This window comes from Meles meles, chromosome 8 (genome assembly GCF_922984935.1).
Source record: "Meles meles chromosome 8, mMelMel3.1 paternal haplotype, whole genome shotgun sequence".
In the NCBI taxonomy this organism is placed as follows: domain Eukaryota; kingdom Metazoa; phylum Chordata; class Mammalia; order Carnivora; family Mustelidae; genus Meles; species Meles meles.
Window position 1 is genome coordinate 49,912,724 of NC_060073.1, and position 20,798 is coordinate 49,933,521.

The 20,798-nt window shown below is 34.9% G+C and overlaps 1 protein-coding gene across 4 annotated transcripts in view; it reads right to left on the reverse strand.

Annotated features, from left to right (window-relative positions):
- USP47 (ubiquitin specific peptidase 47) overlaps positions 1-20,798 on the reverse strand; it is a 111,182-nt gene that overhangs the window by 50,919 nt on the left and 39,465 nt on the right. For 3 of the 4 annotated variants that reach the window (XM_046014458.1, XM_046014457.1, XM_046014455.1), the window contains exons 2-7: positions 15,304-15,507; positions 11,065-11,178; positions 9,074-9,212; positions 3,967-4,063; positions 1,668-1,813; positions 1,048-1,127 (exon numbers count right to left, since the gene is read on the reverse strand). In XM_046014458.1, coding sequence (XP_045870414.1) covers positions 1,048-1,127; positions 1,668-1,813; positions 3,967-4,063; positions 9,074-9,212; positions 11,065-11,178; positions 15,304-15,507 — 780 coding nt within the window. The remainder of the gene's footprint in view (positions 1-1,047; positions 1,128-1,667; positions 1,814-3,966; positions 4,064-9,073; positions 9,213-11,064; positions 11,179-15,303; positions 15,508-20,798) is intronic. The other variant, XM_046014459.1, reaches the window with a different exon arrangement.

Sequence of the window (20,798 nt, forward strand, 5' to 3'; positions counted from 1 at the left end):
ATAGGGAGCCTGACGCAGGGCTTGATCCCAGGACCCTGAGATCATGACCTGAGCTGAAGGCAGATGCTTAACGATTGAGCCAGCGAGGCAGCCCATAAAGGGGCATTTCTAAGTGGTTCAAAGCGGTGTTTTTTAAACAGATTTGATAACAACCCAGTAAGAAAATAATGTGTATCTCAACCCAGTATATCCAACTATAACAAAATTCGCACAAAATAATACTTACCCTTACTTTTGTGCTATTCTCTTATACTTTCCTTTACTATTCCATTTTTTTTAAGTGCTGATATAGATTGACAAAACTGATTTCATAACATACAAATGAAAGACAACCTATAGTTTGAAAACTCTGGCTCAAGCCATCATCATAATTCCAATCAGAGAGCAGACCCTCTAGGCTATCTTCCAGATTCTTCCTCCTTTTTTATGCTTGTGATCCCACCCACACCCTCATCATTAGAGCCACTATAAACCCTCCTCTTTACTGAGTTCTCAGCGCCACCTAGTTTAGCCTTACTCTCCATTCCACAATGATACATTGAATGCTCTTCCCACCTCTAACCTGCTCTTTTCCTACTGGAAAAGGAACAAAGTCAGATTAATAGGAATCCTAAATGTCAAAAGTACATCTCCTTGGTCAAAATGAAGGTAATATTCAACTATACTTAATCTGCTGTAGATTATAATACCTGTAATTTACTTGGTAAATATCTGAAAATACTGTTCAAAAATCATCCCCCCAAATCACACATACACATGTATGTATATATTTATATATGAATTATACAGTTTTCAATTAAAAAGAGACCATCTAGACCATAGAGACCAACTTCCTTATTTTAAAGATGAGGAAACTGAGGTCTAGCATGGTTTAATGAGGATCTGTATGACTCAGTTAATAGCCAAGTGAGAACCTAATACTTTCAATTCCCCATTCGGTACTTTAACAACTGAACTAATGCCAGAGTTTTAAAACATTTCAGAAGAATAAAAGTTACTCATGAATGATTTATTATAAAACATTCCCTTCAATCTGAGATTAATTACCTGTTCTGTTTGTTTCCATTTCTGTTCCAAAGCATCAAACATGACTCTGCACAGTTCTTGTACATCATGCTGCTGCCAAGCTATTTTAAGATAAAATTTAATTAAAAACAGCAATACATTTAGTGTAATTAAACTTTAATTTGTTGTTTAAAAGCAAATTGTCAAAAACATGAAAAAGTCTACACAAAATAATTCTAAATTTAAAAAAGAACACACACTATACATTATAGTCATGAAAAGGTAATCACAAGGAAAAGATCAAGCAATCTTAGTATTTTATAAGTAACATATGCTTTACGGTGCTATGATATTTGTCATTTTTGTTGTGTTTCACTATAGAGTTAAGAAATATGTTAAGAAAAATCTAGAACAACAAACCAAAAATTTTAGTTTAAGTACACAAAAATAATTTAACCAAACTTACAAGAAAATTTTAATTGATCAAAAATTTACCCCTGGTGCTTAAATTTTAAAAATAAATTATTTTTAAATCCAAGCAAAAGGCAATGAGAAGGTTTATGGTGAAGTTAATTAAGCTATTAATATATTTTGTTTATAATACTGTCTCCCAGAATTCCTTTGAATATTAGAAACACTTATCATTATAAGATAATTAGTACCCTCACTACTATCCCATCCAAAGCTCCTTGTAACATCTGTGGTTTCAATTGCTCTCTTTTTGCTGGTTTGTAACAAAACAAAAAGCCTTTGGAGTTGGTATGGGATACTTGTCACTGGGTCTTCTTCCGATTCTTCAAATTCCCACCTATTGAAATAAAATTGAAATAATATGAAAATTATTCATAAAATATTTTTATTCTTTAAGGCATCATTAATATTAACATCATAATAATGTTAAGACCTTAACTCTGGGGTTATACAGGATTTGGATATTAACTGAAGCAATTATTTAATAAAAGAGTAGTCTTTCCCTAATTCATAAATTCAGAAGAATTTTAGACTTTAACAAGAAAAGGCATGCAACACTAATGAAACGCAAAGCTCATCTAAAAGTAATCAAAGAATCTGAATTTGATCAAGACTCTTGTCCCAATTATTAACTCATAAAAATACAGGGAACAGAACAATAGTAAATGACACTACAGCATTCAAGTATTAAAATCCAAAAAAAACTTCAGGGGAAAAGATGTTAGTTTTCAATATATGTATTTTCATTTTTTAAAAAGATTTTATTTATTTATTTGACAGAGAGAGATCACAAGTAGGCAAAGAGGCAGGCAGAGAGAAAGCGGGAAGCAGGCTCCCTGCTGAGCAGATAGCCCAACGTAGGGCTCAATCCCAGGACCCTAATATCATGACGTGAGCCGAAGGCAGAGGCTTTATTTAACCCACTGAGCCACCCAGGCACCCCCAATATATGTATTTTCAAGGAATAAATTGCAAGGGGAAAAAAGATGGAAGGGAATGAAAAACAGATTAAGTAGATTAAGAATCTTATCAGTCGGGGCGCCTGGGTGGCTCAGTGGGTTAGGGCCTCTGCCTTCTGCTCAGGTCATGGTCTCAGGGTCCTGGGATCGAGCCCCGCATCAGGCTCTCTGCTCAGCAGGGAGCCTGCTTCCCCCCTCTCTCTCTGCCTGCCTCTCTGCCTACTTGTGCTCGCTCGCTCTCTCTCTCTAATAAATAAATAAAATCTTAAAAAAAAAAAAAAGAATCTTATCAGTCAGTTGCACTGTATGGCTCTTGTGTGGTTCCTGATTTGAACAGATTGTTAAAAAAAAAAAAAAATGAGGCAATCAGAGAAACCTTACTAGCCCTGATCTGAGATATATTTACAGATGATTCAATGGGAGTGTGCTTCCAAATAATTAGAATAGAGGCTATTAGATAAAAAGGACTGATCATGAGTTGATAATATTCAAAGCTGGGTGATGGGTACAAGGGGATTCATTATAATGTCTACGTTCACAAGTGAATTTGGATGATGAGCTTCCATATGAATGGGCTGATAATATAATGTTGTTTGAGTAACACAACCAATATTCAAAGTTCCAAAACCACTTTAAATACATATTCACAGTAATTTCAAGGATGTTATTCAAGAGTAACACACAATAAAGGAAAAATCAGTTAATGTGTACTTTAAAATATCTTAAAAAAATAAGTTATGCATACCTAAAGAAAACATACAAGAGTGTTTTAAATGTAATACAGTAAGATACTCATAAAAATAACTGACTTTTAGGGTTTATTTAAATATGGCTTTCCTTCATAGAGCATTTTAAAGTACCTGGTATATATGCCATCTTGTAGACACAGATACTTACACACACACGCACACCCAAAGGACAGCTGCATTACATTTTAATTAGAAAAAAAGTTTAAAAAGACAACTTTGTTCTTAAATTAAGAAGTGAAAGGAAAGAATATGGTTCATATATTGAGATTATCTCAGAAAGCAGGTAACGTATTTCTTTATAAAGATGTTAAAGCTATAAGTGAGTGAAAGCTTTAATACAGTAAGTTATCCCAGCTGTAAATCTTACTAATTTTATCTTTTGCTGGTCTATGAACTTCTGGTTCTCTCTCTCTCTACAAATTTTTCATATGTCAGTCTCTTATAAGATCTTTTTCTTACATACTATTCAAGATGTCTTATGAAGTGAGAAATACCCCAAACCTAATAGATACAAGAAAGTAAATCAGATTAGTTAAAACCTATACTTTCTTTTTTTTAAAGATTTTATTAATTTATTTGACACAGAGAGAGATCACAAGTAGGCAGAGGCAGGCAGACAGGCGGAAGCAGGCTCCGTTCTAAGCAGAGAGCCCGATGCGGGGTTCAATCCCAGGACCCTGAGACCATGGCAGAAGGCAGAGGCCCAACCCACTGAGCCACCCAGGTGCCCCTATACTTTCATTCTTAAATCAATTTTATTTATAATTTTTTTGAATACTCACTTATATAATGCATTCCTAAATTCAGGAGTCATAAAAAGTGTCTGCAAAAGGCTATTCAAATAGCAAGTCATTGCTTGGTTTACTAATCCCACATATCCTTTAAAAAGAAAACACAAATATATATAAATCAGCATTTACATTAAAATAACAAAAAGAAAACTTATTAAGAATTTAATGCACAGTAAAAATTGCGAGGTTAAGGTTACTTGGAAATTATTTTAGTTTCTTCAAAAGCAATAAGAGAGAGACCCCTTTTTCTAAAATGTGTAGTATGTAAACACTGTTTCTGAGAAAAAGTGAGTATATTTTGTTAAATGTCCAGAGATATGCACGGATATTATATAGCATTTAGTAAAATTTAAAGAGGAGTATTTCAATATAGTATGTTTACTTGATATAAAAATAATCTTTGTTCCCCAAACTGATACATTGTTGATTAAAATGGAAAAGTATAAACACATTTACTTTACTTATCACATACCCAAAACAGAAAGACTGAACTGAACCAGCTACCCACGCTATCAGGGTCTATAAACCAATTTATGCCAAGAATTAATAACATGAGATAAATTCATCATATAAAACTCAGAATAACTTCCTCTATTTTAATAAGCCCATTAAGTATGAGATTCTATATATCAGCACACTATGCAAAGAGTGACTATAAAGTAAGAAGAGAAGTCAGAAATAGGGAAGAATAGAGAGAGGGAGTGGGGAAGGGAGGAAGGAAAAAAGGAGAAGCTTATAGGAACTTAAAATTCAAGTGAATGATTAAAATTACTTAGCTTTAAATCTGACGGATATGGCTACCACTGTTGAGAACATTTTTGGAATTTCTCTTTTGAAGTAGATTTCAGGCCCAGTTTATGAGACACACATACACCAAAAAAAAATCAGTCTCATCATTTTAGCTATACTGCATTACATAAGCAAAATGTGGTAAACACTTCGCATAATAATTAAACTTATATACTCCCACTTAATACTGACTTGGGTGCTCCTCCCCCCCCCAAAAGCCTTAAATCTTTTCTCAACAGATGCTGAAGGTGTTCACTGAAGCTTTTCAAAATACTTTTCTCAATTCCCCAATTATCAAAACATCTTGAGAAATGCTAGACTCTATAGATAACTATATTGCCAAAAGTGATGAAAGGACAAGTATGCATGATAAGCCTTGGTCAGCTGTGGAAAAAAGGAACAGATTCCATGTTATCTGTATGGTTCTAAGAAGAGATCAAGTACCTACCCCCACTTTTCACTTAGGACTAAGGTTCAAGTTTTAATTTCTAATGCCTTTCATATTTAATACTGTGTTTACCAGGGCGCCTGGGTGACTTAGTCAGTTAAGTGTCCAACTTTTGCTTTTGGCAAAGGTCACGATCTCAGGATTGTGAGATGCAGCCCTGCATCGGGTTCCACACTGGGCATGGAGCCTGCTTACGATTCTCTCTCTCTCTCTCAAAAAAAAAAAAAAAAAAAAAAAAAAAATCCAAAAAACCTACTGTGTCTGTTCTGCTGTACATTGTTATAGAATTATAAACTATGACAATTCCTAACCATCCCCCTCCTGAGTTGTTCTCATTGTATGCTGTCTTTAATCCATATTGGAGCCTTCAGCTCACTGTTCTGTAATGACCTATTTACTTGCATGTCTTCCCCATCAGACTGTGAGCAGAGGGATCAAATCTGATTTATTGCTCTACTACTTAGCATAGCAGCAGGTGCACTTAAGGGGAAAATGCATATGACATACAAGTAATGCAAATCTCCATGGTATGCACCCTGATTAATAAAAAAGCATTATTTCACTCTTAGGTCATTTAAACAGACTCTTCGGCAAAAAAACAGTGTTTTGGCCACAAGACCGGGCTCATTGGTCTACATCTTCTTTTTGGCAGAGAATGCCTGGAATTTCCTCTTCTCCATCTCCTTCCCCAATCCCTCCACAAGCAGGATGAATGCTATTACTGTCTTTTATATACCTATAGACCAATCATGTATCATTCATGTGTGACCTTGTTTCCCTTCCCTGGGCTTAAAAAAGAGGGTGTAGAAGAGGGTTTAAGAAAAAGAGGCAGCACTTAATTATTACCAATGCTCTTTATTTTCTCATTAGCAATAAAAATCATATAGAAAAAACTATGGTTATGTGTACTTGATTTAGCAACACATCTGCACAGAATGAACAGAGTTTCACATAAAGGTACTATTTGTCAAAACTATAAAAGTGCTACTGAGTAACAGAAATATTTCGTCATTAAGCATTGTCTAAATCAAAGAACTTCAAATGACAACTGTTATCAAATGGGTCCTATATCTGAAATAGCTGTGAGTCAATACTGTAAGTGTGAGCCCCTAAGGGAGAAGAAGGTGAAAACATGTCACTCTGCAAGCGGCACATGTGGAAAGAAATCCTAAACAGAACCTGCAGGTAATGAAGTAGCCATCAATTAGGCCAAATCAAGAATGCAGAATGCAGAAGGCCAACTCCTATAGTTGGTAAAATAAAAGAACTGCTAAAGAAACTGGCCAAGAATAGTTATCAAGGATTCAGATAATGGAAACACCCTAGTTACATAGTTTCTAATCACCTGCAAGTCCACATTAGCCTTTAATCTGCTTTATGTTCACATACACAATACCCCACCTCTACCCACCCCTACCCTACCTCCTATCAACAGTGGCTGGCTACCCCAGGGGGATTTGGTAGGCAAGAGAGACAGGAAAGAAATCCCCAAACCTCCAGCATTATGGAGAATGGAGCATTATGGAGCCAAGTCAAAATCATGACAACATTTTGTACATGGTGCCAAGATAGACAATAATTTAAGAAAAATGCAAATTCAACAGTCACTAACAAAATTATGTTTAAACCACAACTCCTTTGGATGCTTATAGACTACTTTAATTCAGAAAGGCAGTACCACTAGAAACTGGAGAAAACTGTACAGGTAGGGAAAAGGAGTGGAGTAGAGGTATACGAGAAACAATTATCAGGAATGAAGGCTACGATTAAATGGCAATTTAAAACAAAAACTTCTAGGGGCGCCTGGGTGGCTCAGTGGGTTAAGCCGCTGCCTTCGGCTCAGGTCATGATCTCGGGGTCCTGGGATCGAGTCCCACATCGGGCTCTCTGCTCAGCAGGGAGCCTGCTTCCCTCTCTCTCTCTCTCTGCCTGCCTCTCTATCTACTTGTGATCTCTCTCTGTCAAATAAATTAAAAAAAAATAAATAAATAAATAAAATAAAACAAAAACTTCTAAAAATTGTTTTAAATGAATTTCAACTTAATAATTCAATTTGAGAACTTATCCTAAGGAAATAATCAGAGATTAAAATAAAAACTTATGTACAAGAGTGTTCATCATAACATCAGTAATAATTTGCTTAAACAGCTAAACTATACAGTGAAATAGTTTTTCAGTCATTCGAAACCCTATACTAAAAAACTATTTAACAGCATTGAAAAATGCTTATCATATAGCATTAAGGAAAAAAATGCATAATAAAAAATGCTCAAAACATTTTCTTAAGAAAAAATATACGGAGCAAAGATAAAACAGAAATAAGCAAAATCACTGTAAGTAATTTCTTTTGGTAGTACTGCCAGGGACTTTCACTTTCTTCAAAGTATGACAATGAGTATGTATTACATTTGTATAATCAGAGAAAGAACTTTTTAAAGTATGAGTCAGTCTCTAGGAATTTATAGGCATCATAGAGCTATAGAGTATATACCACAAAGTAGGAATTCTATAAATACTCCTACATAAAGGACTGAATTGGTTGTCAGAACACAAAGCAAATAGTTCAAGAATCCTGATTTATTAAATCTGGAACTTTCTCAAAATATTCCAACTATCTCAGAATAATCTAGGGTGCTTATTTAAAACAAAATGTAATTTATCCAACCAGTATTTTGGGAAATAATGCCTCAGAATCCACATTTTTAACAAGTATCTCCAAATTACTTTTCAAGAAATAAAAATTTGAGAATCACTTCTCTAGACAGTATAATGATGAATAGCTTTATTATCTCCTATTATTTGAAATAGAAGGTAATTCTGCATTCTCTTTTATTCCTATTTGTACTTGACTGTACAAAAGTTTTATTGATATAAATGATCCTAAATACCAAATATAGCCAGCTTTTACTGGTATTTCCAAAACAAACACACTGGTAAGCCTGTACAAGTGATCAGCCATGAGTAAATTATCTACATTTTAATTACAAAATACAGTAAATAAAAGATTACAGATCACATTAGGACAAAATTTGCAATGTAATGTTATAGTTTTGTTTATATACTAAATACCTGCATATAATACTTAAAAGTTCTAAGAGTAGAGGTTCTGCAGTCGCACATAGCCGTACCAGCTGTAAAATCAAAGGCTTCTCAGAACCCAGGTTCCACTTCTTTTAATATGAATAATACTATCGACTGCAAAGGTTTGCTACGAGATCAAATGTTATGCAGAAGTAACCACATTATATTTAGGCAATTAACCAATCTTACATGTAAAGGGAAACCTTTACGTAAATAAAACAATTTCACTGCTCAATAAATTGAAAAAATTAAAACACCTAGGTTTAATAATGTTCAGAAAAAAGTTAACAGGAATATTTAAATTGTATGATTAATTTCAAACCTATGTTAGATTAAACTAAAAGATGACACAATAGGTCTAATAAAATAAGCTTGGCCCATCTGTTTCAAAATGCAAGTATCCTCCACAGTCTATCCTAATCCAGAAAGATAAAATGAAAACATTCCTTTCCAAACAAAGTCAACTTCAGAAATTTCAGGATAAATTAAAAATAGAAAAGCATCAAAGAGAAGAATTTTCCTTCAAAATACAATATTCAGTATTTTTTACTTTATTACTAAATACTGGCAGTAACAATATAGTGAACACAACGACTTGAGGGAAAGAGAAACCACATTATTGTTCTAACTATTTCTGTTAATAATGACCTTGCTCTGGGTCTCAGTTTTCTAATCCATTAAATGAGGTGATTAGCCTTGAGATCTCTCAGATTATTCAGGGGCTAATACCCTATGATTTTATGAAAATACAACCACCACAGTAATAGTAATAAATCTTACCAGTTTCTGATTTATTCAAAATAGATGAATAGGAGTAGTTTTGGCTGACATAATCACTGGTAGAGCCCACAGAACCTTCTCTTGGAAGTGGACCTATAAACCGGTCATGGACACTATCATCTCCAGCACTGGAATCCTCCTAAAATGTAGCATAACCAATATTTACTGAATGGCATATGTTGCTGAAACAATGAAAAAACAAACAAACCACATACTAATTGCTAAGGCAATGAAAAAAAACAAGGTATTACTATTACCACCAAGACATTCAAAGGAATGTACGCCCTCACCATTTCCCATAAGAAGGCTCAAAAGACACCCAATGTAAAACCCTTTGGAGAGGTGCTCATGTTTCCTTTCAAAGTTCCTATTTTTCCAATTTCCCTTAATTCTCTTTCAAATTTTGTTTATATGAGAGGAAGAGAAAATTCCATTGTGAATTCTTTGATGACAGGGTCTGTCATTCATTTTTACACCACCCTTGCCAAGTAGAACTGGCAGGTAGGGCAAACTTAAGTATTGGATAAAATGGATTGTTTCCTACTTTTTTCTAGTAAGAAACTTCCTATTAATGAGGAAGATTTCAAAAAGGATTTAGGGATATAAAATTAGCATAACCAATTAAGACGGAGCTGAAGAGTAATTACTATGCATTTTATAACATGAATTCCCATATTACAGACCTAGAGTTCCCTAATTAATACCTAATTTATATTTCACTGTCAATCCAAATCTTCTCATGATGTCAAAAAAATGATGAGAAAGAGCATCTTCTAGTATTACTTCAGTATGGATGCTCTGTGTTTAATTATTGCCTACTGTCAACACAGGTATTCTAATTCACAAGAGACATCTACATGAAAAGCATCACATACGAGAACTTTTGTGAGTGAAGTTTCATTGAAGAGAGGGTTCTGAAGAAGTCCATAAACTCTGTGAGCCTTAGTTTCCTCAGTCTGTAAATCAGACCAGGTTTTCTCAATCTTTTTTAGGAATGACCCTCAAATTACACAATCTCTAGAGCCACTGAACTAGACAGGAAAGCCTACTGAAATACGAACAGAAACAAATACTAAAAGAATAGAAATAAAGTATGTAACTTGAAAAACTAGTTATTCCAGAAAGGAGAGTGGGAAGCAAAACTGGGGGTCTCTCCCTACCCTAAAATACAGAAAACTCTAGGCAAACTGCCAAGGACTTACAACAACCAAGCAAATGCTTAAAACCAAAGGCAGGCCACTAAAACACAGTAGCAAATCTCTGTGGTGTTTTAACTTATCCTAGATCTACCCAGCCCTGTTATGGTGGTAGTCTTGAAGACAGCAACCTGTTCCCAATGCAGAAACAGACTATACACACAAGCAACAGTGCTATGGATGCCGACTGTTACCATATTAACATATACACTTATAACAAGCCAACAGAAAACAGAAAAATAATTTATTATATATAAATCACAAATTATCTCTCTCCTCCTTCCTTTAAATACTGCTTCAATACGAACAGAAACAAATACTAAAAGAATAGAAATAAAGTATGTAACTTGAAAAACTAGTTATTCCAGAAAGGAGAGTGGGAAGCAAAACTGGGGGTCTCTCCCTACCCTAAAATACAGAAAACTCTAGGCAAACTGCCAAGGACTTACAACAACCAAGCAAATGCTTAAAACCAAAGGCAGGCCACTAAAACACAGTAGCAAATCTCTGTGGTGTTTTAACTTATCCTAGATCTACCCAGCCCTGTTATGGTGGTAGTCTTGAAGACAGCAACCTGTTCCCAATGCAGAAACAGACTATACACACAAGCAACAGTGCTATGGATGCCGACTGTTACCATATTAACATATACACTTATAACAAGCCAACAGAAAACAGAAAAATAATTTATTATATATAAATCACAAATTATCTCTCTCCTCCTTCCTTTAAATACTGCTTCCAAATAGTGACAGTACACAAAAATTATTAACACAAGGTTTCTAAATAGTTTACCAGTAGTATTTGAGGCTGTTCACCATCTTTATCTGTCAAATGCAGAAAGTTCTTCTTTCCTGGCTCAAAATTAGCATCAAGAAGAGACTTGTCACTGGTATGGTCCAGTGGAGCCTATGGGCATAAAATAAAATATCTCAGATTATGAGAAACATTAATTATAATAATAAAACTAGTAATGTGTAAATGAATCTATAATTCTTGGGCTCAAACACTATTTTTTTTAATAAAGATTCTGATAAATTCTGTTAATCTAGATTTGGAATTAACTTATTTACTCATGTATTAGGATGGCTAAGCCCAGTGACAGTGCATATACTGACAGTTATGCAAATGCGCACATTTCCCAACATCTAAAAAAAACTGGAGAGAAAAAAGGTAAAGAAGTAATGTTACGTATTACACAAAAAAAAATTATAAACATCTGTGTTTTTGTGTTCTCTAAAATATAGTCAATACGGTGTATAATGGATTTTAATGAAGACTAGCTAAAGATAATTTTACATAATAACTGTAAAAACATGCGTGATATATGAATATGAGAATTTGCCAGTAAGCAACACACTAAGCAATCCAATCAAACTAATTATGTAATATATCAAAATGGGCACTTTCGGAAAGACTCCTTAAGGAACTGTCCTAGGTAAATGATAATTGATTTCCACTGCCATGATTCAGAGGATATGAGGAGGACAGAAATCATCACTCTTCTGAAAATCAAACAACTCAGATACGTAGTCTTTACCTAACTCTTTTTTATCTGGTAAGGCAATTTCATTCTGATACACTCTGGTTGGTGGGTGAGAGATGGAGCTCTGTATGCTCCAAGTCCACAGTAGTGACTCATCCACATGCTAGTCCATTGTTCAGAAAAATGAGAGATGAAATAAACACCCCATTCTTTTGCACACCCCATTCTTTTGCTTTAAAACTATTTTGTTATATTAAAGAATGCTTGTAATGCTTCCAAGGTATGAGGAATGCCTTCTTAGGGGACTTATTTTACGGAAATGCCTTTCTTAGGAACTTAACATTATATAAAGGTGTAAGTACTACCAACAAAAAAATAAAAACAAAAACCCTAACTGTAAAAGATGTTGCCACTTGCTATCTGTGTGACTTTGGGCAAGTTAACTCCATTTCCCCATGACTCAGTTTCTTTACCTATGACATGAGGCTGTAATAGAACCTACCTCACAGAGTGGTTATTAAGGACTGAATGAGGTTGTACTTGTATAGAACCTGAGAATAGTACTTGTATAGAACAATACTAAGCACATAGTAAGTTTAAAGTAAGTGTTAAGTAAATAAAATAACAAATATATGATCTCTCTTAACTGGCTCACATCTAGAAATCCATGAGAAAAATGGGACATAGAAGATCAGAAGCTGGGAGGTAGAGGAGGAGGTAACTGGATGATGGACATTAAAGATGGCACGTGATATAATGAGCACTGGGTATTATACAGGACTGATGAATCACTGAACTCTAACTAATAATATACTGTATGTAATTAACCAAATTTAAATTAAAAAAAGAAAAGAAAAAAAAGAAAATCAGAAGCAAAGAGAAGTCACAAGGGAGGAAAGGTATGTTTGGGTCCTTTACATTCTGATAAAAAACCAGACAATACAGCAGGAATACATAGGTGTTTTACCTCAACAAATGTATTTATCTATATGTATGAGGTGGTGGATAGCTAAGTGGGTTAGGTTTTGACAAAGCATACGGGCAGCACTGTGCAGTAAGCAGGTAAAAGTATACTCACAGAAATGTACAGTAAGCAAATAAATATACAGAAGTCAAGTACTTGAGAACAGTCATAGCTAAAGAAAGAGAAACAGGTAATCCTGATATACAGCTATTTTTTTTAAAGATTTTATTTATTTATTTGAGCATGAGCAGGGAGAGAGGCAGAGAGAGAGGGAGAAGCAGACTCCCCACTGAGCAGGGAATCTGATGTGGGGCTTGATCCCAGGACCCTGGAATCAAATGCTTTTGGAGCCAAAAGCAGACAATTAACCAACTGAGCCATCCCAGGACCCAGGAATCCAAATGCTTTTGGAGCCAAAAGCAGACAATTAACCAACTGAGCCACCCAGGTGCCCCATGACATAGATCCATTTAAAGCTAAAGATGTTAATTTAACACACATCTTTGGCATGCCTAGGGAGACTATCTATGAAGGATGCAAAATTAATACTATGAGGTCCCAGCCACCAAAATACATGCATTCTACCACATGGAAAAGACACAAATGAGTAACAACTATAATAAAAGAATGCTATGATAAGTGGCATAGAAGAAGAAAAATGCAACTGGGGGACAAAGAAATTACTTTTAAAGTGGCATGAGGAAACATTATTTATGCATTCTTAAAAGTAAAAGATAAGTAAGACTTGGGGAGACATACATGACAGTACAGAACTATCTTTTTAAAAAGAGGCAACATTAGAAGTTACATGGCGATATAACAAGGTGTATTCAAAGTTTCAGATTAAATATTATTTCTCTTTTGTTGGCATATTTTGTTGGACTACCAATTTTACTAATCAATTCCAGAGGGGAAAAGTTGGTTAATGTAAAGCAATAGCTCCATATTTTAAAAATGTAAATATATTATAGAATAGAAAGGAAAATATCATGGATTCTAAGGGCAAATCAAGCAACACCAAACATCTGTGATTCTTCTATAGACCCAATTAAAACCCTGCTCTCCAAGAATCACAGACATAACACATTCAATTCTATTTCCTATCAGGGCTATTTTTCCTGGAAAACATAAGAGTAGCAACGACGCAGGACAGAAAAAGGTAATATAATCAAAAACATGGAGATAGAAAGGCATGGAAATCTGTGATAAAAAAAAACAAATTAGTCCAGTATCTGGGAGTTGAGATTATAAAAGTCTTAAAGAACCTTTTGTAGTCTGTCTACAAGCTTGCTAACCTAGGGAATCTGATTTTTTTTTTTTTAAGATTTTATTCATTTATTTGACAGAGAGACGGTGAGAGAGGGAATACAAGCAGGGGTAGCGGGAGAGGGAGAAGCAGGCTTCCTGTGATGCAGGGCTCACTCCCAGGATGCCGGGATCACGATCTGAGCCGAAGGCAGATGATTAACGACTGAGCCACCCAGACGCACCGGGAATCTGATTTTTTAATTTCTGGGCAGAGAGCACTCATTGAAGGTTTCTGAACTGGAAGGTGACCTAGATGACTGGAAACAATTCTAACAGTAACATGCAGGGTAATTTGGACAGAGACACAGGAAATAAAAAATACTATTTCCAGTACTATTCTCAGGAATAGTTGATTGCACAACAATAGTGCAGATGTGATCCAACTCAGTGGTGTCCTTTGCCACTCTTCCATGCAAAAGTGATCAATGCCTTCTCTTTGCACTTGGAACAAACTTATAATATAGTATTTCAAATATATTAATGTAATTATTTGTCAATACAATCATATCTATAATTGGAGACTGTAAGATCTCTGACTCAAAAGTCATGATACCACCAACCTTCTTGATCAGGTGCCTACCACTCTATCTGGTACATAATCACTATTAACATGAGTGTATATCTTCCCTTTCCTTTTTCTTGCTATATAAATTTTTCTCTTTTCCAAAACTTAGATTACAAAATACACATGATTCCATATCCTGCTTTTTTCCCTTAAAAATATAAGATGAATAGGGGCACCTGGGTGGCTCAGTCGGTTAAGCATGTAACTCTTGATTTCAGTTCAGGTTACAATCTCAGGGTCAAGACCTCAAGCCCCATGTAGGGCTCCGTACTGAGTCTGCTTGAGATTCTCTTCCTCTGTCCGACTGCCCTCCCCCCAACTAATGCACATGCTTTCCCACTCTTTCTCACAAATAAATAAACACACACACACACACACACACACACACGCTGAATAATATCCCATGAAGTAAATGTTGGAAAATTTTCCATAGTTGACACAACACGCCAGTCCTTTTACATGAGCAAAAAAACTGATAAAATGTCCTTATACAGACTTTAAGATAAGCAAATGCTGAATCAGTAATGAAGGCAAAGAGATGAAGAAGGATCCAATTATTGAGTTATACACAGGCTCTTAAATTATTTATTATAGTTTTGCTTATGATATTAAAAAAGGTTCCAGGATTTAATATATTTGTTAGTAACAATAATAATGACTATGATATTATTAGTAGCTTAAGAGAACATGCTTTAAGTCTAAGGTTTTTACCATATCAGCAGTATTGATTCCATTTCCCCACACTAAATCAAAGGTTCCATTTATGTAGCCTACTTTGTTGGCCACATCTTCAAAGAGCTTCCTGAGTGGAGTAGAAGCTGGTAAATTTAAAGTGATCCGTTCATTCACTGTCTTTGAATTAGTAGTATCCTGTATTATACATAAAACTCTAGGTTCTTCAGCAGCATTTTCTATCTGAAATTAAAACAAACATTATTTATCTTTAAAGAAAAACAAAACAATTATAATTAGCCATATTTTCTATGATTAAATATGAATATATCCCACAAAATATTATTTTCTCCTAGCTAGTATTATGCTTTGTTATGTCTGAAACATATGTAATGGATATGCCAAACACAGAAAGTACCGTATGTGTTTGTTTTGGAAAAACTGTGGCATATTTAAGAATCAACATTCTTGTGGGTATTTGCTTTTGCCTTTTAAGACTGTACCTCAATGGTCAATAAGTCAAGAAGACAGTATACTTGAGTAATTTTCAGTTGAAAATAATAAAATCTGATCCTCAAAAATGTATCCTACCACACTAGCACAGTCAAATCAACCATTTCTGGGCTTCCTGAAGAAACAGAAAGGGAACTATAAGGATTGTCTTAACTTGCAAATCCCTAACTAAGGAACACAGGCAACAAGGCTTCCTGATCTTTACACTACTATACCTACAGACCTGTCTAAAGGCCCCATTTATCAGCGTGCTAGGACCTGACAAGCTTATTTAAACAGATCAGCCAGCAGAGGCAGATAAGGAAAACAAAGGGAAAAAACTTTTCCATTACCAATGTATATGGAAGTTAGGATCACAAATGCCCCTTCCTTTTTTTTCCATCTAGCACATAACTCAATAATTATCAAGACAAAAAGTTTTCAAAGGGACTTTCTCAGAGAGGCTCTGGCTTCCCTTTCAAGATGTTGAAGGACACTGCTTTCCTTTTTGATTCTCCACAGTGGTAGCAGGCTGCATCAGATACTTGAATGCAAGAAATTCTTTCCCTCCTTTTCTTATAATGCCAAACTCTATGAATGGCACCATTACCCACTGACTGCTGAAACTGGAGTTCTGGCATCTTCTTCATCTCCTTCCTCTTCTTCACCTCACATAATCCCAAAATTCTATCAATTCCACTTTTTAAAATTATTTCTTGAGCCATCCCCTTTCTCCTTACTTCTGCCTGGAGCAATCAAAATCTTACACAAGATTATGACAACACCTTCAAGAGAAACTTAACTTTTTCTCTTCTTATCTTCCGTCAATCCAGAATAATATGCAAATCTGATTTTATAAATCTCTTTCTTTCCTCTCAAAATGAAGTGCAGCAGTCATTTATTTGGGGATATGTCTCGCCATCCCCATAATAGGCTTTACAGAAATATGACCTATACAAACTGGTGCTGTATGCAATAATTTATTTCTTTCCTTCTCTTTCACAGTAAGATCAACTCCATCCTTTTGTTGCTTCTGTATTACCCATTTTAAAATAATAATTATCACTGACAAGTGCTGAAGACAGGATACCACAAGGTTTTTTGGTTTGTTTGGTAGAGTGATACAATTATAATTTGTTTCTGCTATATATAATTTTGGATTTGCAAGAGATTATTTAAATTAAGGTTAATCCAAGTAGTTTAGAACAGAAATAAATTCTACCAAAGAAGTATAATGTTTATTGGCTACCACGATATTTTGGACAAATCAAAATATTTAATTATAAACAAAAATCCATTTAAAAATGAAATGGAAAATATATTTCTGTAAGATAAACAGGATAATAAAAAAGAACATTACTAATAAACTTCTAAGAAAGGAGGAAAAAAAGCCTTCACTTAAAAAGTTAAGGTGTTATAGGGGCACCTGAGTGGCTCAGTGGGTTAAAGCCTCTGCCTTCTGCTCAGGTCATGATCCCAGTGTCCTGGGATCGAGCCCCCCATCAGGCTCTCTGCTCAGCATGGAGCCTGCTTCCTCCTCTCTCTGCCTGCCTCTCCGCCTACTTGTGATCTCTGTCTGTCAAATAAATAAATAAAATCTTAAAAAACAAAACAAAACAAAATAAATTCCAAATACAAAAGATCCACTTTCATAGTTTCAACAGTATACTTCAGAAGTAGATTCAAGAGTTCCAGGTATAAAATACCATAGGGCCAGATTTTAAAACCTCAGATAACACTGGGTGTTGTACATAAAGAATGAATCTTGGAACACTGCATCAAAAACTAAAAAATAAATAAATAAACAAACCTCAGATAGGTTGGATCTTATGGTGCAAGAAGATTACCTTACCAAATTAAGAAATCTGGAGTGCTGATTTACATCAGAATACATCTGTATGCATCAGAATAGTGATATAGCAACATCATACGACCAGACATTAGCTATTAGCTATCCTGGTTCTTTCCTCAAATATGTCAGCACAAGGTATACACACTCCTATACCTTCTCTCTTTCCACCCAAAAAATGTGGGGGAAATTATCCCCAAAGAAATTCATCTGAAGACTAAATGTACTATAGTAAACACAAAATTTAAACTCAGGTGTGCCTTTCATTCTTTTGAATGCCAATGGGTTTCTTTTCTGTATATTGCATATAAATAACTTTTTAAATAGGAGGCTATAAAGGAAAAAGTGGAATTCATCTGTAATCTCATAACACACAAATACAATTAACATTTTGGAGCACATCCTTCCAAATATTTTGCGCATATACACACATGCACATATATACATGCACACTCTTGAACACAAGTTAGAATATACTTGCTATTTTGTCATTTCTTTATCATATAATCTTTTCATGCCAAACTTTTTCTAACTTATCATTTTTAACAGTTGAATAGTATTTTATTACATGGATTAATAATAATTTGTTCTATCAGTTCCATTTTACTGGCTCATGCAGACTTTATTATACTTTGGTAATAATACTGTGATGAACACCTACATAAAACTTTGTGCATTTTTCCATTTCCTTAAAATTCCTATAAGCAGAATTTCTAAGCCAATCACATCTTATTCTTGAATTCAATTCTGGAATAACTGAAACAAATAAAAAGCTCTGCTCTTCTTTAAGGCTCTAAGGCTTCTATAAGGCCACTTATAAATCTTAATTACTTCATACTCTACATTCTGGCCTGTTACTTTAAATTTAATTCAATATGTGGCTATCATCCATGGACTACATTTAAATTTTTCATAGCACTATTGCCAACACTAATCACACTCACGTGAAGTCTCTTTGTTCCCTTATATCCCCCCAATCTGGGAAATGCTAAGAAAAAAAATTATTTTTTAATTCTCAGATATCATCAATAAGTATAACAATAACTTTACAACAGTTTTTCAGGAAAAGAAGAAAAAAATGCTCTACAATATTATATTAAATAGGGGCGCCTGGGTGGCTCAGTGGGTTGAAGCCTCTGCCTTCAGCTCGGGTCATGATCCCAGGGTTTTGGGATCGAGCCCAGCGTCGGGCTCTCCGCTCGGCAGGGAGCCTGCTTCCTCCTCTCTCTCTGCCTGCCTCTCTGCCTATTTGTGATCTCTCTTTGTCAAATAAATAAATAAAAACCTTAAAAAAATATATATTAAATATGCAGATTTACAAAACATTTAAATGTAAAAGGTGTTTCTTAGAATTGGGAAAATAGCAGAGCTACCTTTCTTCTTTGGAGATCTGCCCCTGGTTGATCCCACTTATGCCCAAAGGGAAAAGCAGTATCACCCTGAGCTAAATGAAAAATGGTTACAAATTCTTCGCCACTCGTTTTCTTTTTCCTTTGCCCATGAATCTGGACAGGTCTAGTGACCAGCTAGGATCAACAGAATGTACTAGATGTGACACGTGTGATTTAAGGCGGGATCTTAAAAAATTAGCAGCTTTCGCTTTTGTACCTCTTAGAAGATTCCCTCTTATGAGTTTAAAAAAAAAAAAAAAATCCACTTACCCTGGGACCACCATGCTACAAGGAAGCCCTAACAACCCACAAGGAGAGAAGGCAGCCATTTAGTGGAGTACCAGAGTGCCCAATAATGGCGAAAAGCCTTCCTGGATATTCCAGACACAAGCTAAATGCAGCCAAATAATGATCCCCGGTGATGCTACATGGAGCAGAGAAACTAACCAGCTGAGCCTGTGCCCAAATCCCATCCCACTGAATTATGAATAAAGTAGTTGTTTTAGACTGTTCCATAGCAACAGATAACAAAAATACACTTAAACACACTGAAGCATGCCTGAGCATTAGGTGGAAAGGATGTAGTAATGGTGGTATTGGTAGTAGGAGGGAGGGTGCCCATTTAAATATTACACCCAACAGTAAGGTAAGACATCTGCCGATATGTCATAATTTAGGGAAGAGAGCACAATTTTTTAGTTCAAAGAGTTTCATAAAGAATAAGAGAAAACAAATAAGAGAAAAATAAATGCAAAGTTTTAGAAAAGCCTAAAGCATGTTCCACTTGGGAAAATATTTAATGTATCTTAGGTGAGATATTGCAAGGGCATAGAGTTCCCTACACAGAAAATCTAGCCAGTTATAAAAAAGGCATAAAGTATAAAATTAAAACTATTTATTTTATGGACAACTCATAGCACTATTACACTTGTGAGAATAAGGGGAACGTCAATAGCAGTTACAATAACACTGTGCATGCTAAGAGACTGTTCTGTCTGCCTATCTATGCTCACTGCAGAAACAAAGCTAGATTTCCTAACAAAGTCTGAAGAAAGAATCCTTGAAAAAAGAGTAAAAAAGAAAAAAAGGATTAAACCACAGTCTTATTTATAAAAGATAAAACACAGTGGGATAAAAGCACTCTACACATATTTTCTTACAAAGATAGTTTCAGTGCTAGGGACATCCTGTAGAGGTCGACGTGAGATAGTTCTGTCTGAGGGATCTCAGAGCCTGCTTGATAGCATGTTCACCTCTTAAGTCATGTCATCTCCTTTTCTTGGCATTCCTAATAGTTTTAAGTTCAAAGCTGAGTTCTCTAAAATTAACACCATAATTCTTGTTTCAGAAAAAACACTTCCTCGGTATTTCTTATTTAAAAGGCAGTGTGTATAACTGATGGCATACATTCAGAATGGTATTAGCATGTAGAAAACAGTATCAAGCCAAATTCAAATGACCAAACTTCAGATTTTTTTCTAAGGAAAAAACTAATAAAAAGAATTTTAAAACATCAAAAGGGACCTCTTTACCTCTAAATTTAATAGTCAATGCATTTTCTTTTAAGACTTCCTTCTTTTCAGTGTTATTACAAAGATTAGTATTATGACTGCAAACTTAACATACATGCACAAACGTTTTATCTGCTTCTTGGTACAGGAGCTGCTAGGAGTAAGAAGATAGGTCTTAGTACATTACCCTCTGGTCATCCACAGCTAATACTGCCATAGGTTAAAAAAGAGAACTAGGGAATGTGAGTATTTTTGCTGATTGAAATTTGTTAAATTTATCAACCTCATTCA